The sequence below is a fragment of the Callospermophilus lateralis genome, chromosome 1 (assembly GCF_048772815.1).
Source record: "Callospermophilus lateralis isolate mCalLat2 chromosome 1, mCalLat2.hap1, whole genome shotgun sequence".
NCBI classification, from domain to species: Eukaryota; Metazoa; Chordata; class Mammalia; order Rodentia; family Sciuridae; genus Callospermophilus; species Callospermophilus lateralis.
In genome coordinates, this window is record NC_135305.1 from 1,498,866 (window position 1) to 1,522,412 (window position 23,547).

The following is a 23,547-nucleotide window of genomic DNA, read 5'->3' on the forward strand; positions in this document are numbered from 1 at the left end:
TGGCATATGCAGGGTGTGTGCATGTGTGTGCATGTGGGAAATGCAGGGCGTGTGTGTGTGTGTGCGCACCTGGCATATGCAGGGCGTGTGTGTGTGTGTGTGTGTGTGTACCTGGCATATGCAGGGCATGTGTGTGTGTGTGCACCTGGCGTATGCATGGCGTGTGCGCGCACCTGGCGTATGCAGGGCGTGTGTGTGCGTGCACCTGGTGTATGCAGGGCATTAGTGTGTGTGCACCTGGCGTATACAGGGTGTGTGTGTGTGTGTGTGTGTGCACTTGGCGTATACAGGGTGGGTGTGTGTGCGTGTGCGAGTGTGTGAGGGACCGCGCACACACCCTAGGCTGCTTACAATCTCCGGCCCCTGGCAGATGTGTCTGTTCTCTCCTGTGCCCTGGGCTGCCTATCCTGGGCACTCAGTGCAGGTCCACGTGGCAACAGTGGTCAGAGTCCCCTCTGTGGGCCTGCAGCACGTCACCAGCAGCTCTGTATTGGGTGTCCATGGGAACTGAGGAGTTGGCAGGTCCCCTCACGGAGTACGCAGGGTCTGAGGGACAGCGTGCTTGCCTGCGTGGCCCAGCCCTTGTGTGGGGTGGGAGGTCACACGGCCCAAAGGTGTTGTGTGAGGGTTTCCTGGGGAAGAAGGTCGCAGGACACTCCAGAGGGTTCAGTCCTGCTCTGACCGCAAGGACTCCGCCCCTCTCGCCTGCTTCCCCAGAAGGTGATAAGACGCAGACACTGCAGGGCAGCACTGCCCTCCCTGAGCCCCAGAGGGAAGAGGAGGGGAGGACAGTGGAAGGTGCCAGGCAGCCCCCAGCAGCTCAGCCTCGTGCACACCCCTTACCCGGGGCGTTTGTCTGAACACAACCATCCCCTGGCTTCCATGGAGATGAGGGCAGAGCACAGATGCAGAGAGCATGGGTAGCAGAGGCTCTGTCCCCAGACCCTCCGGGATTCCACAAGCCCCCGAGGAAGCACCAGCTTGTTCAGACTGAGCTGCTCACTTCAGGTCACACTGTTGACCGAGGGCAGGACTGGAGTCTGACCCTTCCCAGCACCACCCAGGAACGTGCCTGGGAGAGAAACTTTCTAAACTGAAGTGTTACAAGAATCACACCCCACTAGCCAGCCAGCTGGCCACAGCCCATGGGGACATTGCTCTCAGGGTCTCTACTGCACTCAGACACATGGCACAGAGAAAGGAAGTGCCATCAACAAAGTGATGCGGACGAGGCCAACCCCATCTCACACCTGGCTGGATGGGCAACTGTGCTGGGAGGAGGCAGCTGTGGGTCTTTCCCACCTCCAGGACTGGGCACCAGCGCAGAGCACATGGGCAGAGGACGGGGGCCAGGGAGGTGAGGGCTGCGTGCACACAGGTGCTGAGGCAGGTCCTGTAGGAGCACTCTTCCACGCTCTGGAACACTGTCTCCCGGCATCTGTAGGACACATGGCAGTTGATCTGATAACTGAGACGGCTGATAAGTGATTATTGTGTGGGCAGTGTATATAGCATGGATACACTGGACAGGGCATGACTCATGTCCAGGGCAGGACAGGCTGGACAGCACAAGAATCTCATCATGCTAACCAGATCAGCACATAATTTAAAACTTAGGACTTTTCTGTTTAATATTCTTGGGTCACAGTTGTCAGTGGATATCTGAAGTCACAGCAGGTAAGGCCACAGCGGGTGGGAGGCTGAGCTTATTTGTGAAATGAGGACCATTTGTAGCACTCCAATGTGATTCCATGCTGGGCTCCACAGTCCCACCGGCCAGCGCTCCTGGTGGGAGGGAAGCGCTGAGCGGCAGTGGGGCCCCTTCTGCCAACAGTGCCTGCCCTGGGATCCCCCGGGCAAGGATGTTCTGGGGCACCACTGTAGGTGCTTTGCCCCCGGCTGGTGGATGAGCTCCGAGGGGGTGGTGGGTTCATAAAAAGGACTAGGAAGCCAGGCAGGTGGACCGAGGGCAGAGCTGAGGGTGCATGGGGTGCTGCACAGGCCCAGGACTTCTGGACAGGCACCCTGACACAGGAGGGACAGCCACCCTCACACAGGAGGGACTAGCAATGAGGGGTGACCAGGGCTGATGGGGGGACAAAAGACAAGAAAGCCTCAAGCCTCACCCCAAGGCTGGACAGTCAAGACAGGGAGGTCGGAGCCCACGGAGCTGGGAAACCCTGCAGAGCAAGAGCGAGGGTTCTGTTCTGGCCTCTCAGTGGCTGGGAGCCTCCACCTCCCCCGCACCCCTCCTCCCCCGCGCCCATGCTGCCCACCACAGCTGGGCACTGACCTGCTGAGGTAGCCTCCTAGGATGTATTCATAATGGTAGGCAGTGATGTTTCTTTATGGGTTTCTTTTGTTTTTTATAAACACGTGGAAGTCCTTGGTGATCAAGACAGAGAAGCAGGGAGAGTGGTCTGCAAAGGGAGATCCCTGGTTCTGAGCATATCTCTGAAGACAATTCCAAATGGGAATTCCAGAAATGAAATAAAATCTGCACGTAAAAGTAAATGTGTGACTTCCTAAAGGGTTTGAATGGACAGGTATGCGGATATATAGATGTAGATATTTATCTGTTAAGTTTGTAAAAATTTTAAAGCAGTCCCATGCATGCTACTTGCGATTGTGAAATAGCGCTGAACCCAGGTGCTCACACACCTGGGCACACCTGGTATATCTAGAGGAGATCCAGCTACCTTTCGTTCCATTAGCCATTTGGTGCTATGGGTGAATTTGTATGGAATTCTGAATGCTAAATTTTTCAAAATGATGGCTAAGCCTTGAGCCTTCTCTACCTTGTGTCAGGACAGAAGGCAGGGGGCTGTCCCCTGAATGTTTGTCCACTTCAGATCTGAATGCCTGTAAACCTGTTTGATGACATCAGGGAATACCACTCACTGCACAGCAATTCCTCTTCAGTGGGAGCCAGGTAGAAGGTGAGCTGTCTCCCTATGGCTCTCCTTTCACTTAATTGGAGCCTAGTTTCATACATTAAAAGATACACAGGCATTTCCCCTAAAGAGCATGTGAGCTGGGCATTGCTGGGTCATATAATCGTGAAACATTTACCTGGATTGTTGCTCCACTCTTAATTCCAAAGCCTTTCAAGGAAAAAGCTGTTTCCAAACAATTGCAACGGCCCTGTAGCATGTAACTGACAAAGTGAAAGCGCTTTAACCACAACAACAGTGACCACCTGGAGTCCAACAGCACTACTTGGCCATTTTCAGAAGAGCAAGATTCCTGTTTATGTGGCAATGATGCTTTCTGACAATGTCCAGTCAGAGGAATCTGAGCTCAATTTTGTAAGGAGGAATAAGATCTTGTCATGAACAGACAATATATACACTACCCTGAATGCCAGCCATTAAATATGTATTTCATAGCATTATTTTGTAAATAATAAAGGTCAGATCTTTACAGAGTGGCAGATTGAAAGTAATTCATCTGTAGACTCTGGAATCTTGGGAGTGAAATCAGACGAACCTCTGGGGAGACTGCTCTGTTTGCAAATATCTGTCCTCACTAGCAGCAGCCTTTTTGAACATGAGTATTAATGAATGGAAGTAGTAATGGTAGTAACAAACCCTGGAGGATTTTCTAGTTATTTAAATTATAATTTCAAAGTTTGACAAAGAAAGTCTAAAAATCCCCACATATTTGTTAACCATCCAATCAACCATAAATCTTTACTGAAACACATTTTTGGTTTTTAAAGACAGGCTTCAAGTAAGCATGTGAAGCCACTGGGGGACAGCCACTCTATTTCATGAGAACTCCTCATTTCTTATTCCAAAAGTTTCAAATCAATCAGAATATGAGTCAACATGAGAACTAATAATAAAAGCTGAGTTGTGCTGGAAATTAACTTCAAAACAAAAAAAATGGCTTACATTTTTCTGTTTTGAATAAAGAATTCATTTTTTTTTTTTTTTTTTTTTTGGAATAGTAAAGTATCTGAGTTTTTCAGTTCCCCTTGATTTTAAAGTGAGAGCATTGGTTTGATACAATATCTTGGGCTTGCTAACAAACACTCAGGAATGGCTTGGCCCCTCAGCCAGCCAGGGAGAGGGGAGGCTGCTTCCTGCACACTTGCTTCCTGCAGCCCTGGATTGTTCCCTTTATGTTGGGTCAGGACGTCTCCTAGGCTCTCCCAAATACTGTTCTTGAAAAAATAAACATTTCCTGAGGATCCTTCACTTTCCAGTTGTAGCCTTCCGTATGGACTTGGGCGAGTGTCCCCTCTCTCCTCATTCCCTGGTGTCCCAGAGGGTCAGTCTCTCCAGTGGAAGTAGGAGAAGCACCGCACAGGCATTTTAAGTCAGTTTTACAAATGAATCTAGATCAAAAGCATTTCAGATAGTGTTTGAGAACTATTATTATAAATCAACATTCTATTTAAAAGCAAAATTAGTTTAGATTTTTCTGTAATCCAAGTACGTGAAAGTTTGTCTTTATCATTTTCTACTTTACCATAGCCATTTAAATTCTTAAAATAATTGTTTTGCTTTATAATGATCGTGTTTCCCATGACAGTCTTTTTCTATTTTGTTTTAAAATACATTTTCTTCGATAATTCAGCACATTGGAGATTTACTCTAATCATTTAGTTGCTCCTAAATTGAAAATGAGATTCTTATCACAGCACATTAGGTTTTCCACGTGACAAACGTGAGAGACCCTTTAAGGACTAGTAGGGATCAACAAATCATCTTAAACTACTTTCTATTGTTTAGGAATTTAAACGTCTTGGAAATTTTACATATACTGGATTTTTTTATTCATCAGTCCAGCAACCCGAACTCCTGCATGAGTGACACACTCTTGTCAGTGTAAGAACGTCAACCAATGTCTCACAAATACTTTGTTATATTTAACATTTTTCTGATGTGATTGAAATTCTTTATCAAAAACTCTAAGCCTCATGATCAAGGGGGGCAGGAAAACCGAACGTGTCCTTCCTTCTTCAGACAGCTGAGTCATGACTGCAGGGAGACTTTCCTAAAGTTTTCCAAGAGTTAGAAGATGACCCTTCTCTGCGCCGGAAATGAGGAAGGCATCCAACGGAGCCGGGCTGGGTAGGGCGTCCTTTCAAGCAGCGAGCTGAGGGGTCCGCACCTACGTGCTTTCCCGACGCGGGGCAGCGGGTTCGGCTTCCCCGGAGGTGGCTGGCGGAGAGCGCGGTCAGGCGGCGCCGGGCGGGAGTCCGGGCTGCACGCACGGTCCCCGCCTCCCACGGCGGGCGCGGCGAGGGGGCGCACAGGGTGCGGGTTAGAACCCGAGCTCCTCACCCGTAGGACGCCGGTAAGGGCCCTCTCACTAGTAAAAGTGACCCAAATCCACCTTGTGGGCCCCGCCGCCCCGCGCCCATCCTTCCTCACAGCCGGGGGAGGCGGGTAGGTCATCGGCTGAACCGAGTGTGGCGCTTTGGTGTCGCAGGTGGAACCCTTTGGCCTCCCGGAAGCGGGCTGAGTAGATCCACGTCGCACTTACTGTGCCGCGCCAGGTCAGGCTGTGCGGAGCAGAGTGGCTATCTGGTCTGGAGCCGCGCGCCCTGACCTGGGCTCCAGCCTGCTCTGGGTCGCCGGCCTCTGGCCGCCCCAGGACCCTGGGGTCACTCTGGGGTCCTCACGCCGTCCTAGCCGAGGTGGCCGCGTGGGAAGCTGGGGCTTGACACCGCGGGGCCGACGGCATCCCACACCGGGTTGCGGCTCGCAGGATGGAGGGCGAGAGGAGCGGGTGAAGCGTGCGGGGAGCTGGCCCACGCGGAGGGAGGCCGGGCCTCCGGGAGCCTCTGAGCTGCTTCCGCTCGGCGGGAACCGGGCCGCCAGCTTGCGGAGCCACGAGCGGCTCCCAGCAGTCGCCCGGGCCCGCGACCACCTCCCCGCCAGCCCCGCGCTCCCGCCCAGACGCAGGTGCGCGGAACCGCGGCGCCCCCACCCCCCGCGCCACAGGGCCTGGAGCGAGGTGCGGCCGCAGCCGCCACCAGCCCCTGTGCTCCGCTCGGTGCCATTCCCCAAGTCCTAGGGCCCCTGACTGCTGCCGGAGAGCCAGGGCGACGAAGACCTGGTCCCCCTGAGGCCGAGCTCGGCCCCGGCGCGTCCCCACCCCAAGGGTCGGGAGCGGGTGCTCTAACCTCCAGGGTGCCCGCAGCACCTTGGAAGCCAGGCTTTACGTCCTGGGAAGGGGCTTCTCTGACTCCCGCCCCCAGCGACCGGCTTCCACCAGCACCCCACCCCCAGGCCAGGGAGGAGCAGGAGCCTGGCCGCTACCAGCACGCGCGCGCGCACACACACACACACACACACGCTCTCCGCGCGCGCGCACAGGCCGTTGCTATGGAGAGAGCGGTTGCCAGCGAGGCTGAGGGCGGCAGGTCCCCTCCTCCGGGCCTCCCTCCCTCCCAGTTCCCTCTCTTCCCGCCTGGGCTCCAGGGCCTCCTCCAGGCTCCCGGTCCGTGCGCCACCTCTCCTCCCTCCTTTTTCTCTGCCCCGAGCCAGGGGTCGACTTGGAGGTTGGCTAAAGACGCCGGGCCCCAGGCGCCCAGGCCGGCTGGAACGTGAGGATGGTGGCGGGGAGGAACAGGAGCCGGCGCCACTAGTGCCCGCCCGAGAGATACCTCAGAGCGCCGACCCCTGCAAGCGCGGGGTGTGGGCCGCCGGGCTACCGTGGGGACCGCTTCTCTCCCGCCCGCTCGCCCTCCTCAAAAAAGCCAGATAGCCGCTGAGGGCCGGCCGCCGCGCCTGGAGCGGGTTTACCATGGAGTCTGCGGGGTCTGTCCTCTGCGCCGGGACCTGAAAGGACCCAGGTGACTTGCCCCTCCCTGCCTACTGGATGGGGATGGAACTCACGGGCAGAGGACGGAGAGAAGCTTCTCTCGCTTTGGCCTCCATGGAAACTCATTTTCCCCTGGCGCTTCTCCACCCCTACCCAACCTCCCGCAGGCCACCGGACGTCCTTCGGCCCACTAAGGCCTACAGGGACTGTAGCAGGTTGCGCCGCCACCTCGTGCCCTGGAACTCTGCGAGGCGCGCACTCCCAGTCCCTGTAAATACAAAAATAAAAGTAGAACTCTGCTTAGGCCTGCAGCCAGAGGAAGCCGAGTCCTTGGGACGCGTTACAGAGAGGCGTGCACTTGGCAGGACTGGACTCGGGTCTCTCGACGACTCCTCACTGGGAACCCTGCCCCGGCTGGCTCCTCGGCTGGATGGAACTCGGTTTCCAGGAGAGAGAAGACCAGGCCCTGGGCGCGGGCAGGTCTGGGGCAGTGGAAGGGGGGAGGTGAGGCGGAGAAAGCCCCGCCCGACCCTGCCCGGGGTGGGGGCCCCGGAGTTCGCCGGGTGTGCGGCGGGAGGGGCGCGGGGTGGTGCCGGCCGTCGTCTCCAGCTGTCCGGAGCGCCGGGAACAATGGGGAGGCGGCGGGAGAGGGAACGGGGAGGGGGGCTCCGGGGTTTCCAGAAAAGGAGAAACTAAAGAGCCCTCCGCAGACTGTCATCTGCGTGTGACAGGATCTGCTCCCCCGCTCCTTCCTTTCTTCCCCTTGTTTCTGCAGCTGTGGGCCTCGGAGAGCGCATTGTACGCACAGATGTTGGGTTTCAGCTCTCCCGCTCTCCGCCGCTCCGCGGGGGCGCCGCGCACCAGGGGTACCCAACCTGTGGCTGTCCAGGGCTTGGAGAGGGAGGTCAGGGGTGGGGGAGGGAAGGGCCAGGGGAACGCGACGCTTTGGCGAAGGGGTCTGGGGCGGCGAGTTATAGTGCTGGGAGCAGCTCCCGAGACCGCTGTCTGGCTTGTGTCCCCGGCCGGCGCTAGGGGGTCAGAACTTGGTTAGGATCCAGCGACTGGGAGCCCTATGAACGCGGGGGGTAGTTCAGGTTGGGCCATTGACCCGGGGTGCGGAGAAGGAGGTTAGGACGCAGTTCTGATTTCTGGGTTTCACAGGGTCTCTGTCCAGCGTTTTGGGCTGGTGGCCCTCAGTTCCCCTGGAGTCTCAGTTCCCTTCGTGAGCTTTCTACGCGCACCTGACATCTAAAATCTGGAGAGTTACACCTAAACTGGCGGAGAGGGGCTTTTCTGCATAATTGGCATGTCTCAATTTTGAAAGGGAGTTAAAAGGCAAAATTGGAATAACTAATTAGAAAGAATGATTTGCCATGATTTTTTTCTCTTGCAAAGAGTTTAGACCTCCCCTCTCCTTCCATAGGCAAAGGTCACAGTAGGGCCATGCGAGTTGACTTTTCTTGTGGAGGCCCCTCTCCCCCGCCTCAGCCCCACCCCCAATGCTACCCTGAACTTGCTCAGGTTGAAGTGCGACTCAACGATGAAAGAAAGACCCAAAGAAAGAACAAGCGAAGGCCCGACTGCGGCGCTGTACCAATGACTGACAAAGCTAATGTCCATTCATAGTCTCGGGCGGGAGAGGGTGTATGGAGAGCCGCGGCCCCTTAGCCAATTGCTGTCAGCAACACGTGGGGGGGGGCATCGCTATAGCAACCGGTGGCTGGGCCGCGAGCCGCGCCGCCGCTGGCCGGGTGCGCGCCGGGCCGGATATAAGGCGGGGCGCGGCGGACGCGCTGGTTTGAGCTGCGCGCGCGGCCGACCGCGCTGCGGGGACCGTCCTGAGCCCGGCCCTGCGCCCACTGGCGCGACGTCCGGGTCCCGTGCGCCTAGCCCGGGGGCCGGGCCGGGGCGGAGCACGCCGAGCCTGGCGGAGAAGCAGCGCAGAAATGCGTGCGCCCGCGGGCTCCAAGCGGTTGCCGCTGAGCCGCTGCCGCCGCTGGAGCCGCGACTCGCCGCACCTTTGTCTCCACCGGCCGCCGGAGAAGTTTGTGGACAGAAGCAGAATGGCCCCTCTTGTTTGTGGCTCCAGCGCAGGGAAGCAGCTGACAGTGATGATGGCGCCGCGGTCGCCAGCAGCCGCTGCGCTCCGAGGCCGCTCGGCCAGGCGCACATCCCCACCTCCTCTGGCTCCCGCGCCTGGAGCCCGCCCAGCTGCAGGTAACCTGGGACACCCGGATCCATCTCGGGCAATGGGTGGGGCGGTCGGGTGGACCCTGGGGGGCTGGGAGAGGAGCTGCAGTGGAGGAGGGATAGAGGAGGGACACCCCACATATGCCCCAGGGCATCCTCAGGCGTGGAGATGGTAGAGCACCGAAACTGAGCCCTGAAAGGGTGGCGGGTGCTCTTGAGGGACTTGGATGGGTACAGGGCGCCCTGCCCAGTCCAGGGGTAACTACTTGCCGCAGGACATCTGCCAGAGGCCGGGTCGGCGGGATAGATCCAAGTCCGGGGTCATCCCCAAGTGAGTCTAGAGTGTCTATCTGAGCGGGAGCACGCGGAAGCACGTCTCCCTGAGCGCACAGATCGGGAGGGGGTGGCAGCTGTCCCAGACCTGCGCCTCCCTGGAGGCGGGGACCGTGGCCTGCCAGACTTCTCTCAGAGCTCTCCTCGGTCTTTCGCTTATCTGGCCACTCCCGGCAGTTCAGATCCTCCAGGAAAAGGCGACGGGAATAAGGGGTGGTGCGGGTGTGGAGGTGGGGAGGGGTGTGAGAAAGGAGGATGGACGGAGGACAGAATGAGCAGCCAGCTTAGAGAGGAGGCTTCGGGGCATTTCCCTCCTGGCTCATTCTTGGCCTCCCTCACCCAAGTTCAGGAGCATGCTTCCCAGCGGGCGACGAGTGAGGGGACCGAGCGGGCCTCCGCCGAGGGGCGTCCAAGAGGCGGGTTGGGCGGTCGGTGAGAGTGGAGGGTCCTCTGGCCGCCGGGCGGGCGGAGAACCACCGCGGAGGAACCCCTCTCCTCCCCCCGGGAACCTGCGCTTCTCCTCCTCCCCCAGGAGAGGCGGCCGCGCGCCCGCCAGGGAGAGAAACTTCTGGCTCAGAGCTGTTTAAACCGGGGACTCTTTCCTTCTCCCTCTCGGCAGTGTGGTCCAGAGCGCCGGCGGCTTCGAGGTTAGAGAAGCCAGCCCCTGGCAGCCGCGCAGACACAGATCTAGGGGTTAAAATCTCGCTCGCACTTTTAGAACGAGGGTCTCCCACACTTTTTCGTCCCCGTTAGGCTGAGCCCTCAGCGCTTCAGGCTGGACGGCTGGGGGCGGAGGAGTCGCTGTCACCGTCGCCAGTGCCCTGTACGGGTAGACCCCGCTGTGCGCTCCTGGCGGCCAACTCGGCGCGGAGGGTCCCAGGAGCCCAGGGTTGCACCGTAACCTTGCTGTCCCTGGTCTTGCCCCTAGTCCCCAACCCTGCGCCACCTCTGCCCTGGGTTAATTGCCGACCGGAAGTCCGCAGACCGTGGGCCACCTCGGGCTCCCCCGGGTACCGGGAGCCCCACCGCTGGAGTGAACCCCGCGGCGTGTCAAGTGCTCTCAGATAGCCCTTCCCAGCGTCCCGAGTCCCCAGATCTTAGGGCGCCACCGCACGTGCGAGGAAGGGAAGGTGGTGCGGAGGAGGGAGACGGAAGCTCTTTCCACCCACGTAGGATGAAGTGCCCACCCGCCCCAGCCCAGCACACCCTTCTCGGCTCCCGAGAGGGCCGCCGCGGTGGTGCGGGGCGCAGGCCGAGGTGTGAGCTGTGGAACTCCAGAGATTCTTGGATGGACGCGGGCGTTGTGGGGGACAGGAATCCCTCTCTCGCGGCCGGCGCGCTTTGTGCCCAGGGAGGCTGGGCCGCGGCATTGTCCCCGCAGGGAAGGGGACCTCGGGCAGCGCCGGGACCCCTCTCACGGCTGTGAATACCCGCGGCTCCCAGGAACCCTCGACCCTTTGTGTCCGGCGCTGGGGTCTGATCTTTCCGACCTCTATGGGGATCTTGTGAATTAGCGAGGGGGAAGGGCCGGGGAGGCCGGTCGAAGTCCGCCTCCCGCGGTGGGGGAGGGGACAGGAAACCGGCAGCGCGCTTCCCCAGACCCGCTCGGGGCTCGGGCCTCAGCGGGGTCCTGAGCGGCGACTCTCGGCCAGTCTTCGGATTAGGGTTTCCCGGCCTGCGTAAAGGAGGTGCAGCAAGAAATCCCCATCCCGAAGCGGGTTTAGTTCTTGCTGGGGACCGCGGGTGAGGTCCTCCTTGTCAGACCTAGGCGTGATCCTAGCGGACACCTGCACGTGAAGGGCGCGCGGACCACGCCAGGCCAGGCCCCCAACAGGCACGCCAAAAACAGGGCCTGGTGCGCGAGCGAGACGGCCGCGCCCGCGAGTCCGAGCTCCCAAGTGATAAAAATGCCGCCCGTGAATCTGAAAGATGGGGGGCAGGCTTTCTTTTGGGGGCCCATCCATTTCGGCCGGTTCTCAGCTGGTTGGTCGTGTCTACTCCACCCAAGACAATCTGTGGTTATCAGGCCCTGCTAAAAACTCACAACGGGTGTTTTTCCTCTCTGTAAACATCAGAATCGTAAATCTTCGCTGATATCTTAGAAGTTGTTTTTCTAAAAACATATTTTCGGACTGCTTAAAGATGGAAAATAAGCAATTTATCTTTTGAGCACTCACTTTCCTGCGTATGCCTGAAAAACCTCAACAAAAGCCTATTTTAAAACAGCATATCCCAACTTATTTTCACTAAAGTTAAGAATAATTATTTCTTGGAGATTCTTTTCTTTTGCCCATATCCCCCCCCCACCCCTGGCTACTTGAATGGCAGATTTGCAAGTACAATTTCATCTGCACAGACGAACAATAGCTTTCAGTAGCACAAAGGACTTCACCACCCCGGATTCAGACGCAATGCCTCTTGCTCTGATAATAGCTTCTGAAAAGATTTTGTAATGCAGAGAATTAATACATGATTATTTCCGCCTGGCTTCTCTCATTTATTAGAATTCTGTGGCAAATTCCAAATTAAAAATAGTTCAGTTAACAGCTTTAAAAAATACTTTTAAAATATTTTAAGACACCTGTCCCCCAGATCTTTAAGTTTGCTCACTTGTCCTGGCCTGGAAATAGCTAAAAATTAGGACCAGCTCTCAAGTGATAGCTACTAATTTTAGTAAATACGTTAGTGAATTTAGAATGAAAATTCCAAATAATGAACATCTAGATAACTGTAGGCAAACTTGTTAGAGTGAATCATTAATAGCCTCTAAAACTAATTTCTGGATTTTGTAGGGGGAAAGTCCTTTGTGATTAAAGAAACACCCATCCTCACCTCTGAATGCCCAGAGGAAAGGGAGGGGGCATTTCCCTCTTTTCATATCATTTCTAATAAAGGTTTTTGCTGCTCTTTTAAAAAAAAAAAGTGCAAACACAGGCTGGGGGTGGAATCAAATTCCTTGGAAAGATTCAAATAAATGCATCAACAACATTAGAAGTTTATTGATGGAAGTGACTGCTTGTGTCTATAGCTTGTTTTTTGTACAAACACTTTTAAAATTGTAACTTAGTAACTGATTCTGGGCTGCTCTTATGAGGTTACATTACACAGACTTAGAAAAATACATTTTGTGACCTGTCATCAAATATTTACCATAAAATCTCTATTTTTGTCATAGTGTTGGCTTTCACAATTGAGTCTGGGTATAATGGATATAGACTCTTCCTTTCTTTTTTCCTTTTAAGCTTACCACATGGACAACTTTAAAAAAAAGTTCTGAAGACATTTTGCCATAAAGTGCCTCAGAAAAGTGTGTGACGGAAGTCCCGGCACCCGGTCTTATGAGCACCCTTTAGAACAAGTGAGGACAATGTCTGCAGATTCTCATTTCTAAGAGCAGTTCCAACTACTCAGCTGTGATTCCACTTACTTTCAAACACAACTTTTGTAATACCGTTCATTCTGAATTTGAGAACTGCAGGTGGAGATGATTGGGAAAAAGAAATAATGCAGTCGTTCTTGACTCTGCTGTCAAGAAGCACGTAAACTGATGCAAAGTTGACCTGATTGTTCCTGACTATTTAAAAATGTAGAAGTCCTGTATCAGAGAACTCAGTGCCCAAGCACTGATAAGAGGCCTCCCACCTCCTGGAGGCAGAGATGGCAGTGCCCCTTGTGCGACCTGCTTCTGAGGCCTGCTCCTTTCTCCATCCTCCTCCTCCTCACTGCTCCAAACTTTCAGTAAAGCCAGCGGGGTACAGAAGGAGGTGTTCTGCTTTTAAAAGATGTCTGACTGTAAATGTCAAAGTCATAAATATTTAAACATCATTTTCTTTCAGTTTCAACTCAAGACTGATAAGATGCTTCTAATTAGTCTGGGCTCTCTTCCGGACCCAGACCTAGGAAAGCGCCTGCCATCCACACAAAATTGCCAACAGGAGGGGGCCACTGAGGTACAAGGAGCCCGGCCTGTCAGCTCTGAGCACAAGCTTCTCATACAGCTACCAGCCCATTCGCTTTTCTCACAAGTCACCTAGTTAACAGGCTTTTTGACTTTTAATTCTACAAAAAAGAAAGCAAGTGAAGTAATTGTAAAGTTATTTAAATGCAATCACTTTGCCCAGAAGGGCTTCAGTATCTGTTCGTTCTTTCCGGGATTCTTAGGGCCTGACTGGCAGCCAGTGTTCTCCTGCATTGCCTCCTGCCAACACTAAGTGGGGCAGATGGAACTTACAGGGGTGAGGAGCCCCAGGAGTGCCTTTTGGGTTCTCCCAGAGGAGCCCACGGGCCAGTTGGGAAGCAAAGGTTTTCAGAAAATTAACGACCCCAAGGGCCTGAGACCTCAAAGTCAGAGTCTGCCCTGCCCAGAGCGTGTCTGATTCAAACCCTCCTCACCTCATCCCAGGCGCCCCACCTCACCTGCAGAAAGGGCTTCACAGATGGACTGGGGAGGAGACGGCGGCCTGCGTCCAGCCTGGGGACCACAGTCGCCTCTTCTTAGGGGCAGCTTAGGCCCCAGCAGAAGGGAGCTGGAGTGACCGGACTCAAGGGTATGGGGGTCCCCCCTTCCCTTCTCTGAGGGCACCCGGGACCCAGCTGACGGGTCCAGGACGGCAAACTCTGGGCAGCCTCTCTCCTTGACATTTTTCTTTGACCTTTGAGTAAATCCCGGTGAGATGAGTGAGGAGCAGTGGGGCAGGCCACTGTGTGGGCTGAGCGGTCGTTCTTCTTCCTGTGTGGGCTGAGCGGCGGTTTCAGGAGAGGAGTGAGCCAGGGCGCGGGCTCCCTGGGAAGGGCCTGGGGAGGTCCCCGGTGATTTCCCCTCCTGCGGGCCCTCCTGGCCCGAGCGGTTGGCCTGGGCATCGCCACCTGTCTCCCCTGGAAGCTCCTGCGCGTTCGCTGCCTCTCACTGGCTCCAGGACAACCCGGCAGCGTGTGTGCCCCGACTCGGCTGGCGGTGTCCGGGTGCCCGCCGCCCAGGCGGGTTCCCGGCTCTGCGAGGCGCTAGTGGGGCCTGGGGTCGCTAGGGTACTAACGCGTCCGCCACATGCCGTGGCACTGCCGGTCCACTTGGAGTTTGGCCGGTCACTGCGCCTGTGTACTTCTCTTCGCCCGCTGGAAGATTCGGGAAGTCCCTGTTCCCGGGCGCGGCGGGCCACGTGGACGGGCGGGTTTTCCGAAGTCTGGGCGGGAGTCCGACCCGGACGCTGCGCCTCGCTGGCGCGGGGACCGCCCGTCACTTGCGTCCAGGCGGGGAGAGGTACTTTCGGTGGCCGTCGGGCGGGCCAGGCTCGGGGACCGCCTCCGCCCGCGGTAGGGCTGCTTTGTTGTCCCCACGGATCGGCCGGGCGAGGCGCCACCCGGCCCCGGAGCGGGCTCTGGGTAGCATGCTCACGCGCGGGCCTTCCCCGCCTAGGAGGCCGCCGCGAGTCCTGCGGCGGGCGCCGGCCCCCGTCCGGGCTCGAGGGGTGGGGACTCAGGCTGCAAGGGACAGAGGGGGCCTAGCCGGGGTCGAGGCGCGCCCCCCGTCCCGCGGGACCCCAGTTGACTGGCCAGGGAGGACTCGGGTGGTGGCGGGAGCCCCTCGCGACGACCGTCATCGAACCGCGCGAAGGGCGGACGCGCGGGGCCGCGGAGACCCCGGCCCGCGGGAGAGCGCGCGCCCAGCTCCCCGCTCTCCCGTGCGCGCGCGCCGGGCCCCTCGGGCTGGTTGGGTGGCTGGCGCGCGGCGGGGCGGGGGCTGCGCTGCCTGGGGCGGGGCGGGGGCTCTGGGGGCTCCTTCCCGCCGGGGCGGTGAGCCCGGGCGCGGGCGGGAGGGGAGGGGAGGGGGCTCGGCGCCCTCCGCGCGGCCACAGTGCGCGGCGCGCCTCGTTCCCGCGGGGTCTCCGCGCCCTCGGGCCCCTCCCGCAGTCCACTCCCGTGGCCACGGACCTCGCCGTCCTCCCGGGCCGCGCATCCAGGCAGGAAAATCCAGGCGTCTTTTCTCATTTAACCCGCGTTTCCATTAACTCAGTCCCGGCGCCCGCTAATCCGCGCACCGAAGGCAAAAGGAGGCTAATTAATGACCAGCTTTTCCAGTCAAGACCGGCGATAATTGCTTTGGTGGCCTTTATGATTACAAGATAAAAATGGGCCCGGCCTGACATAAGAGGCACTGTGTACACTCGGAGACAGGAGGAAATGGAGAGTTGGGAGGCTGAATGCGGAGCAGAAAATTACTAATAGAAGAGAGATAATGAATAGGCCGGCCAGGCATTCATGGGGAAAAATCCATTTTGTTACCACGCGAAATTAGGTGGTGGAAAGGAGTTCGCTAATTGTTCTCATCTTGTAGCAACCAGGACTGAGGCAGGGGCGTGCTTTTCCATTCATTTCCCAGTAATTGTGGGGGGTTGTTGGCCGGGAGTCGTGGGCGACTTGCCCGCGGCCCTTCCATTTTCCTGCGGTGTTTTTAATTGTCGCTAATACACCTTCTAATGAAGCTAATGAGGGGCACCGTGCGGCTCTCTGCCCGTGGAAACCAGTGACAGGCAACAAAAGAATTTTCTTATGTTTCGCACCCCTCCGTGAGACGAGGAGACTCTGGAGGGGTCCAGAGGCCTTGACTTTCTCACGGCTGGCGCAGACCACCCGTTCCTGTCCACTCTTAGGGCCTCAGCCGGGGCCAGCAGATGCCAGTGACAGTGACCCCGTGGGTGGAGGGGACTAGTGACTGCCATCGGAGGCTAATGGGGCCACATCCGGACGGCAGAACCTCCTTGAGTTAAGGAGGGAGGAGAGGAGGAGGAAGCCCAGGCAGGAGCTGGGTTCTCCAGCACTTGCTGCGCCTGCCTGGGAGAAGGGCTGCCCCTGGTACAGGAGCGATGCACACTTCGTGTACCTAAGGAAGCAGAATAGCTGCCAGACACCCCGCATGGTGAAGTAAGAGGGAGGAGAGGATGTGCTCTCTTGTCCTGGAGCGCACTGCAGGGTGGGTGCGGGTGTCCCTGGCCCCAGGTGCCCCTGCACAGCCCTCTTGCTGGGGTAGCCAGTGCTGTGTCTCAAGTGGGGCTTGCCCCGTTGCAATTGCAGGCAGAGGCTGGTCTGCTAGCATGTCATACACAGTACTGACAGGTCCCTCTCTCCTTGTCACACAGAAAAGCAGACTCACGCTTCTGCCTCATCAGGGACAGCAGGAAGACTCGACCAAATTCATCCTGCTGACCTTCCTCTCTGTCGCCTGCATCATGGGGGTGCTCCTGGCTTCCAGCCTCATCTACTGCCTCCGCCACAGCTCCCGTGGCAAGCTGAAGGAGAAGCTGTCAGGACTGGGGGATGACCCAGGTGCAGATGCCACCACCACCTACCAGGTAAAAAGAGACTCCTTTTAAAATGCTCTGTGGAACTTACCAACTGAACAGGCGGACTTATGGCTCGTCTCTGGTGCCTCCAGATTCCTAGCTCTTGTTCACTTGTTCAGAGTTTGGATTCTTTCATGAGGACAGTCTGAAGCTTCTCATTAGCATTCATGTAAATACCTTGCAACCACAGTTTCATGGCTTTATATTAATCTTACACTGTTCTTGGGTCTCTCATGTTAGCACTGAAAGTAGGTTACTAATTAGAAATGTGGAAAAGTACAATCCATGAATTATGTATTATCTGTTATCTTTCTTAGTTGGCCACTATTAATGAAACATGCCAGACTCGCAAGATGAATTGGTTGTGTAGATGTTTGAAGATGGCTCTTAAATCATCGACTTCCTTGGGTCTTATGTGGAAAGATCCTTTGACCTGATCTGATGCCACCCTTTGCTATTATTCAGATGAAGTGAACTCTAATGCTGACAAATGGGGCTTAGCCTCTGTCCCCCTTTGGCAGGGGCAGCTCTGTGCTAGGGATGACACACCTGGAGCCATCAGTGGGCGGGCAGGACCAGACTCGACCGGCAGGCACAGAATCCAAGAATTTGGGGGGTTACGTGGCATGCATTTCATGTTTAATGACGTTCTATAATGAAAATATGACTTCAGTTTTAATAGTAATCAATCCCAGAATATATACAAATCAAGGCATTTGATTTCTTTACTATAAAAATATCATTTAAATCCAAGTATAGATTCATGTTTGGGAAAATAAAATAATTCATTTGCACTCTGTTTTCAAAGTTCAGTGAGCACTCTCTGTAAGACCCTCTCCATTGGACTGGACCTTTTGTCCTCTGCAGGCACATGACCATGACATGCACTGTCTTGTCAATAACTTGTGGCTCTTGCCATGTAAGGCCCATGTTACAGGTCAGAGTTGCCCAGGCAGACTCTTGGGCTCTTCCCAGGAAGTGCCTGTGTGCCCAGGAGTATGCCCACAGGCTGGCCTGAGCTGGCTGGTCCTTGCTCGCTGGACTGCCCTGTCTCTGCCCCATGTAAGGAGTTGGAGTGGATCTATAAAGCCTCTGTGCTTAAGAGAGACCAGGAGATAGCTCTTCCTCCCCTTTCAAAACCCTCAGCCTCGTCATTGAGTGGAGAACGCCTCTGGTTTCCTGGAGGGGTCACACGTCTGGTCAGGACCATCTTTTTCTCATAAAGGAATGGCAACTTCAAAAGTATTGAGGATGGTATTTCAGGCAGGGTGTAGCTCTGCTTCAAAGCCAAAGGAAAATCACGTTTGAAGAAGCAGCCTGAAAAAAATGTCACATAAACTAGTAAGAATTTACCCAGAAATTCTCTTGAGCAGGACCATCAATATGGGTGCTAGGTCTTAAGGCCACGTCTGTCAGGACATAAATAAATCATCACACTAGTCCTGCGCCACGTGTGAGATGGAGATCACACAGGCGTGGATTTCTAGAAAGCATGGCATCCTTTGATAGACTTTGAAATTCAAATATAAAATATTGATAGAATGGAAAGGTTGGACTTGCATGCAGAAATGACTGAGTTTTACAAAAATGCAGGTTGAAATGCATACTTAGGAATGAGTGTGTGATAATTAACAGAAAAAAAAAATCTTCCCAATGACAGCTCTAATTAATAGTATCTGTAATTAAAATCATGCCCTTCCAGCAGGAAAATTGTTTGAATTTCTTAGAGTGACCTTTTTGTGTCCCTCCTGGGGGCATGGTGGTTAAGTTGATATTGATTTTATAATGAGCTCTGGTTTGTTTAATAAGAATCTGTAATCCAGACAATAAATTAAATGTGTGCTTTTCTTCAATCCAGATTAATAAAAAGGAGAAAAGACAGGGAAAAAACATTCCCTTTGAAAATATGATCTGGGATAGTTTGGAAATGAAATGATGGTTACGATTTTCTGTTGGGCTTGGCTCTAAAAACAAGTGCCTGTCAGAGCTCCTGTAGTGAGCGGGCTGCTCCCACAGAGGGGCCACGGAGGCTGTCCCAGCGCCGGGCTACCAGGGCTGAGTTCTCCTAGAGGATGGGGATTGTCAGGAGCTAGGGAGGCCTTGGTGGACATGGTTACAGGTCGAGTAGCCACGTGGGCAGGCGGAGCAGATGTTAATTCACTGATGTGTACACATCTCTCTGGGATGACCATACCTGCCATTGAGATGCTCCTCAACATTAAAAATATTCTGAAAAGTCTTTTTTTAACATATTACAAACATAAAACAGTGAACTTCAGGGAAGGAGCTTGTTGCATGGCGTATTACTTTAGAGTCACCGAATGTCTGGGTTGGCTGGTTCTGGGATCAACGTGAGACTTCAGACAGACCTGGTGACCCCCTGGTGGTCCCGGGGCGTTGGACAGTGGGGTAGGAGGCAGGATGCTCTTCCTCTACAGTTTCCAAAGCAGAGTGTTGTGAGTCAGGCCAGAGGTTGCGACCTGGCAAGGCAGGAAGCCAGGGCAAGGGACCACGGTGAGTCAGGAAGGTGCAGAGGCTCTGGAGGTGCCCGGGGGGTGTTCTGGGGCAGCACTGGGGAACTCTGGTGGCGCTGCTCCTCTCTTGGAGCCAGTAGGAGAGTCCAGTGTCACTGAGAGTTCACACCAGGAGCTGGGACCCCGGGCCCCTGTGCCACAGCATGGGTGGTCTGCCCTGTGTGCACGGGGTGGGGGCTCTGGGTGGCTGTGGAGCGTGAGGGTCCCTGAGACAGCATCTGGCTCTCCTCAGGACGGTTCCGGAGCGACCCAAGGCTCGAGCTGTTCGATTCCAAGTCAGACATCTGTACGTTTCCCTCCTGCTCCAGAGGGACCCTGCACAGAGTCAGGCCTGACAGAGCTCTCGGCTTACGTGTGTTCGGTGGGTGATGTTCTTATGGGAAACCAGATCTTTTTCCATCCCTTTGGTAGGCTCTCACTTTTGATGCTTTTCCAAACTTCCGATCCCATCAGATAATCTGGCAAAGTTTAATTTGCTCATATTTTAAAAAATTGGCATATTGACTTCAGGATAACTGAAATGTATTTTAAAGGATATTTTTCATTGGGATTCTTCCACCAAACTTCCTCCCAATGTTTTAGTAACTGTTTTTTCTTCTTCTAAATGAGTTGAATATGATGTGTTTGGATTAAACTTATACTTCATTATCTAAAAAGCAAATTTCATTTATTTCTATTTTTTTCACGTTGGCGTGCCATGCCTGCGTCTGGGTGCACATATGCACAGCCTCCTGGGTGTGCTGTGGGCACCGGGGACTGCCTTGTGGGGCCAGCACTCATGCACCTCCTCCATGTCGGTGTCCTATTTCTATGGAAGGTGATTGGGTAAAAACTGTGCCAAAAATAAGTTGTTAGGTGATTAGAAGACATCCTCTCCTTTCCTCTCTGAGTCTCTTTGAATGCTGCATCCATTTCTTTGAGGCTTTGATCATCTCTGAGCAGCAAGTTTAGTATTCTGCCTGCCCACTCTCCCTCCCCAACACGAGGGCAGAGACTCCTGCAGAATCTTCAGCAAGTTCTCTTTTGATGGTTCATTTCACAATACCCAGCAGGTTTCCTTGTGTATTTGGAAGCCTTTGGAACCAAACCCAGAGGAGAGCCTGCGCTGGGCTGCAGGGACCGCCTGTAAACAGGCACTAAGTGCGCGTCTTGGTTGCCGCCGCTCCCATTAGCAAGTGATTATGAATGTGACGACAGTGTGCAAGGCGGCTGCTGCTTGGGACGCTCTTGGGCCAGTGCTGATGGACTAGGTCCAGATGCACCCTGCTCACCTCTGCCGCGGGGAGTGGAGTTCCCTCAGGCAAGAGCAGGTCACAGGAGCACGTGCCCTTGTGGGTTGAGAGACCTCCTTTTTCTAGGTGAGCTTGATCTCCCCCAGTTGGTGGGGTCACTAGTCACAGAGAAGGCAAGAGCATAGGATGAGAAACAGTGAGCGTTTCCAAGGGTCCCTGGACCCCACCACAAGTTTCTCAGAAGCCTTTTCTGTTTCAGTCAGCCCTGTGTCTTCGAGCAGTTGTCCTGGCTTTACATTTACACTTTCAGGTTGAAATAATATAGGTGTTTATTTTTGGCAAATATTCAAGAAGCGAAATCTCTCATGCTTTGAAAGGGGAAGGTGCCCTAGTCCTTTATTAAAGGACTTTCCTTTTATTCTAACGTAGTCAGGCCTGAGAATGGGAATTTTTTTCTAGTTCCACCTTTGCACAGCTAGCAGATGGTCTGCAGGCAGAGTTTGCTCCTCTTTCCCAATACTGGTGGTTTGCAAGAGTGAGTTTTGTCTCCTCAGGTGTGCCCAGGTCCTGGAGGGAATCTCTTTCTGCTCTTCCCAGGCCCATGCTGTCCTGAAATGTTCCTGTGCCACGCTGCAAATCCAGCAAATGCTAAATCATTGTTCAGTTGGTGCAGATTCCATGCCTTTTGAGGCAGTAATGTGACTGGGCAAGGAACAGTGGCCAGCTCTGGCCTTGCTGAGGGGAAAGAAGCAATTTTGTCCCCAACATCCAAAGAATCTGTCTGTTTGCTTACATGTTCAGCTTCAAAGGATCAGAGTGTTTCTGTAAGCTCAGGTGAATCTCCTAGTGCCTTCTGACTGTAGCCAGAGCAGGTTCCTGGAAGGTGTTCACTGTAGTACATTCCTCCTGTGACCCTAAACACTCGAGTATGTGGTTATGTTCTGCAGCTGGACATGCAGCACGGTTCCTGTGTTCTTCAGAAAATCCTGGGAGTGGAAATGGATCCTTGAGATCGCTGAGGTCTGGAGCGACTGCTTAGGAAATACTGAAGCACGCAGGAAAGCAGGTTGCCTGCCCAGTGCAGCAGGCCCCTCCTGGGACCAGACAGGAACAGTGAAGTCAGCCCACTCGGTGAGGGGTTTGGAAATGAGAGGCTGGAGCGCCTAACACCACACAGCGCTTCTGTCCCTGAGATGTTCACTGTGGTGACTGTATTCTTGTGGCTGAGTAGCAGAGCTGGATGGTTTCTTAAATCATGATTCCTGGGATTCTCCTTCAGGGAAGAGCCTCTCCTTCTTGGGAGGCCACATCCCCAGCCACCTCCCTTGGCTCGCCAGTGGCCCAGGGGTGGGAGGGCCTCGGTGCTCACAGGAAGAGGTGTGAGGTCAGCACCAAGCCCAGCAGTGCGGGTGGCACCTAGGGAAAGGCAATGGGGTGGTACTCCACACTGCAGGAAGACAGAGTGCACTGCCCTCTTGCCAAGTGGACAGCAGCTGCTCAGCAGGCCACCCTGCAGGCCCTCTAGGGTTTCTGCCCTTCAGCGGCCCACTACCCTCAACCACTGCAAACCCACCGAGGTCACCACGTTTCTCCTGCGGCCACCTGCTTCCCAAGGGAGCAGAGAGCTGTGGCCTCAAGGAGCAGGTCCAAGCTGTATCCCAGGTGGTGGGGCACGCACAGTGCTCCACACTGACTCTGCCTTTGATGTGAGGCCCCGTGAGACTGGGACCTGGGGACCCCCGTCTCCTCTCTGTATGGTTTCTTGGAGATGAGGAAGTTGGATATGACTAGGAGAAGCAGAGCGAGTGGCCTGAGTCTCCAGTGCGGGGGGACCACTGTGGGACCCAGCTCCTGGATGCTGGGCTGGCCGCAGGGCAGAGCAGTGTGAGTAGAGCATCCGTGGGTAAAAGGCAGGCCAGGGGCAGGAGCATCGGCCAGGTACTAGGTGGCCAGGGTGTAGACATCCTGCAGAGCCACAGGAGAACCGTAGCTGCAGTCCAGGGACCCTGCAGTTGTACAGGGCCCATGAGTGGCCCCCTGGGGAGGACCCTACTGGGCCATGGAGCTGAGGACAGTGTGGTATGCGGAAAATGGGTGCTGTCTACGGCGTTCCCTGGGGCTTCCTCTCCTGGGGGCTCCTCTCCTGGGGCCTGCGGGGACCTCAGCAGACCTCCTCCCACCGTCTCTGTCTGCCTCCCGTTGCTGTGCTTTTTCTCTTCGTAAATGTCTTTCCTGTGGCAGATTGAGGGCCGGGCTTGGCGCACCAGTGCCAGACTCCTGGCCGCCTCCCTTCCAGGGCTGGTTCCTGCCTGTTCTGTGCAGGTGGAGCTCCCTCTCCCCAGGCCTCCACAGTGAGATGCAAAGGAAGTGCACGCTGGGAGAGCAGGGGAGACCTGCCCCTAGGCTGACCCACCTCAGGCTGCCCTTCCACCAGGCTGACCCTTCATCCAGACTGACCCTCCACCCAGACTGACCCTTCATCCAGACTGACCCTCCACCCAGACTGACCCTTCATCCAGGCTGACCCTCTACCCCCAGCTGACCCTCCACCTGCAGCTGACCCTGCACCCCCAGCTGACCCTCCACCTGCAGCTGACCCTGCGTCCCCAGCTGACCCTCCACCTGCAGCTGACCCTGCGTCCCCAGCTGACCCTCCCCTGGGCTGATTCACCCAGACTCTTGCAGAACCCTGAGCATTTTCTGTGTGGTGGTCAGAGAAGGCCCATGTGAGTGAGTGTCCTGCAATTGGCTGTGGGCAAAATCCCTCTCAGATTTGTGTCCTAGGTGACATAGCCTCCTGGAAGGCAGTCCCTCCTGTTATCTGAAGGATCTACCTCAGCCCCATCCAAGGGCGAGCCAAGGTGAGGGTCCACGGCAAGAGTGCCGAGAGATTCCTCTGACGCCGGGCCCTGAGGGCCAGCTGCCTGGAGTGCAGCAGGGTGGGCCGAGGAAAAGTGGGTTAAATGGGCTTAAAAACAGATGCTGGGCAGGTGGGGAAGGGTCCTGGGGGGGAACAGGCCCCAGGAGCACACTGGACCCAGGCGTGGCTCTGGCTCTGGGTTCCCTCTGCAGCTGCCCCTGTTGGGCCTTCCCCAGGGCCAGGAGCCTGGCCAGGCTGGGGCTCCTTGGGTGCCTTTGTCC

The 23,547-nt window shown here is 55.5% G+C and overlaps 1 protein-coding gene across 1 annotated transcript in view; it reads left to right on the plus strand.

Annotated features, from left to right (window-relative positions):
• Ptprn2 (protein tyrosine phosphatase receptor type N2) overlaps positions 1–23,547 on the plus strand; it is a 718,290-nt gene that overhangs the window by 625,136 nt on the left and 69,607 nt on the right. The window contains exon 13 of the mRNA XM_076835049.2: positions 16,437–16,649. Within this exon, the coding sequence (XP_076691164.2) occupies positions 16,437–16,649 (213 nt within the window). The remainder of the gene's footprint in view (positions 1–16,436; positions 16,650–23,547) is intronic.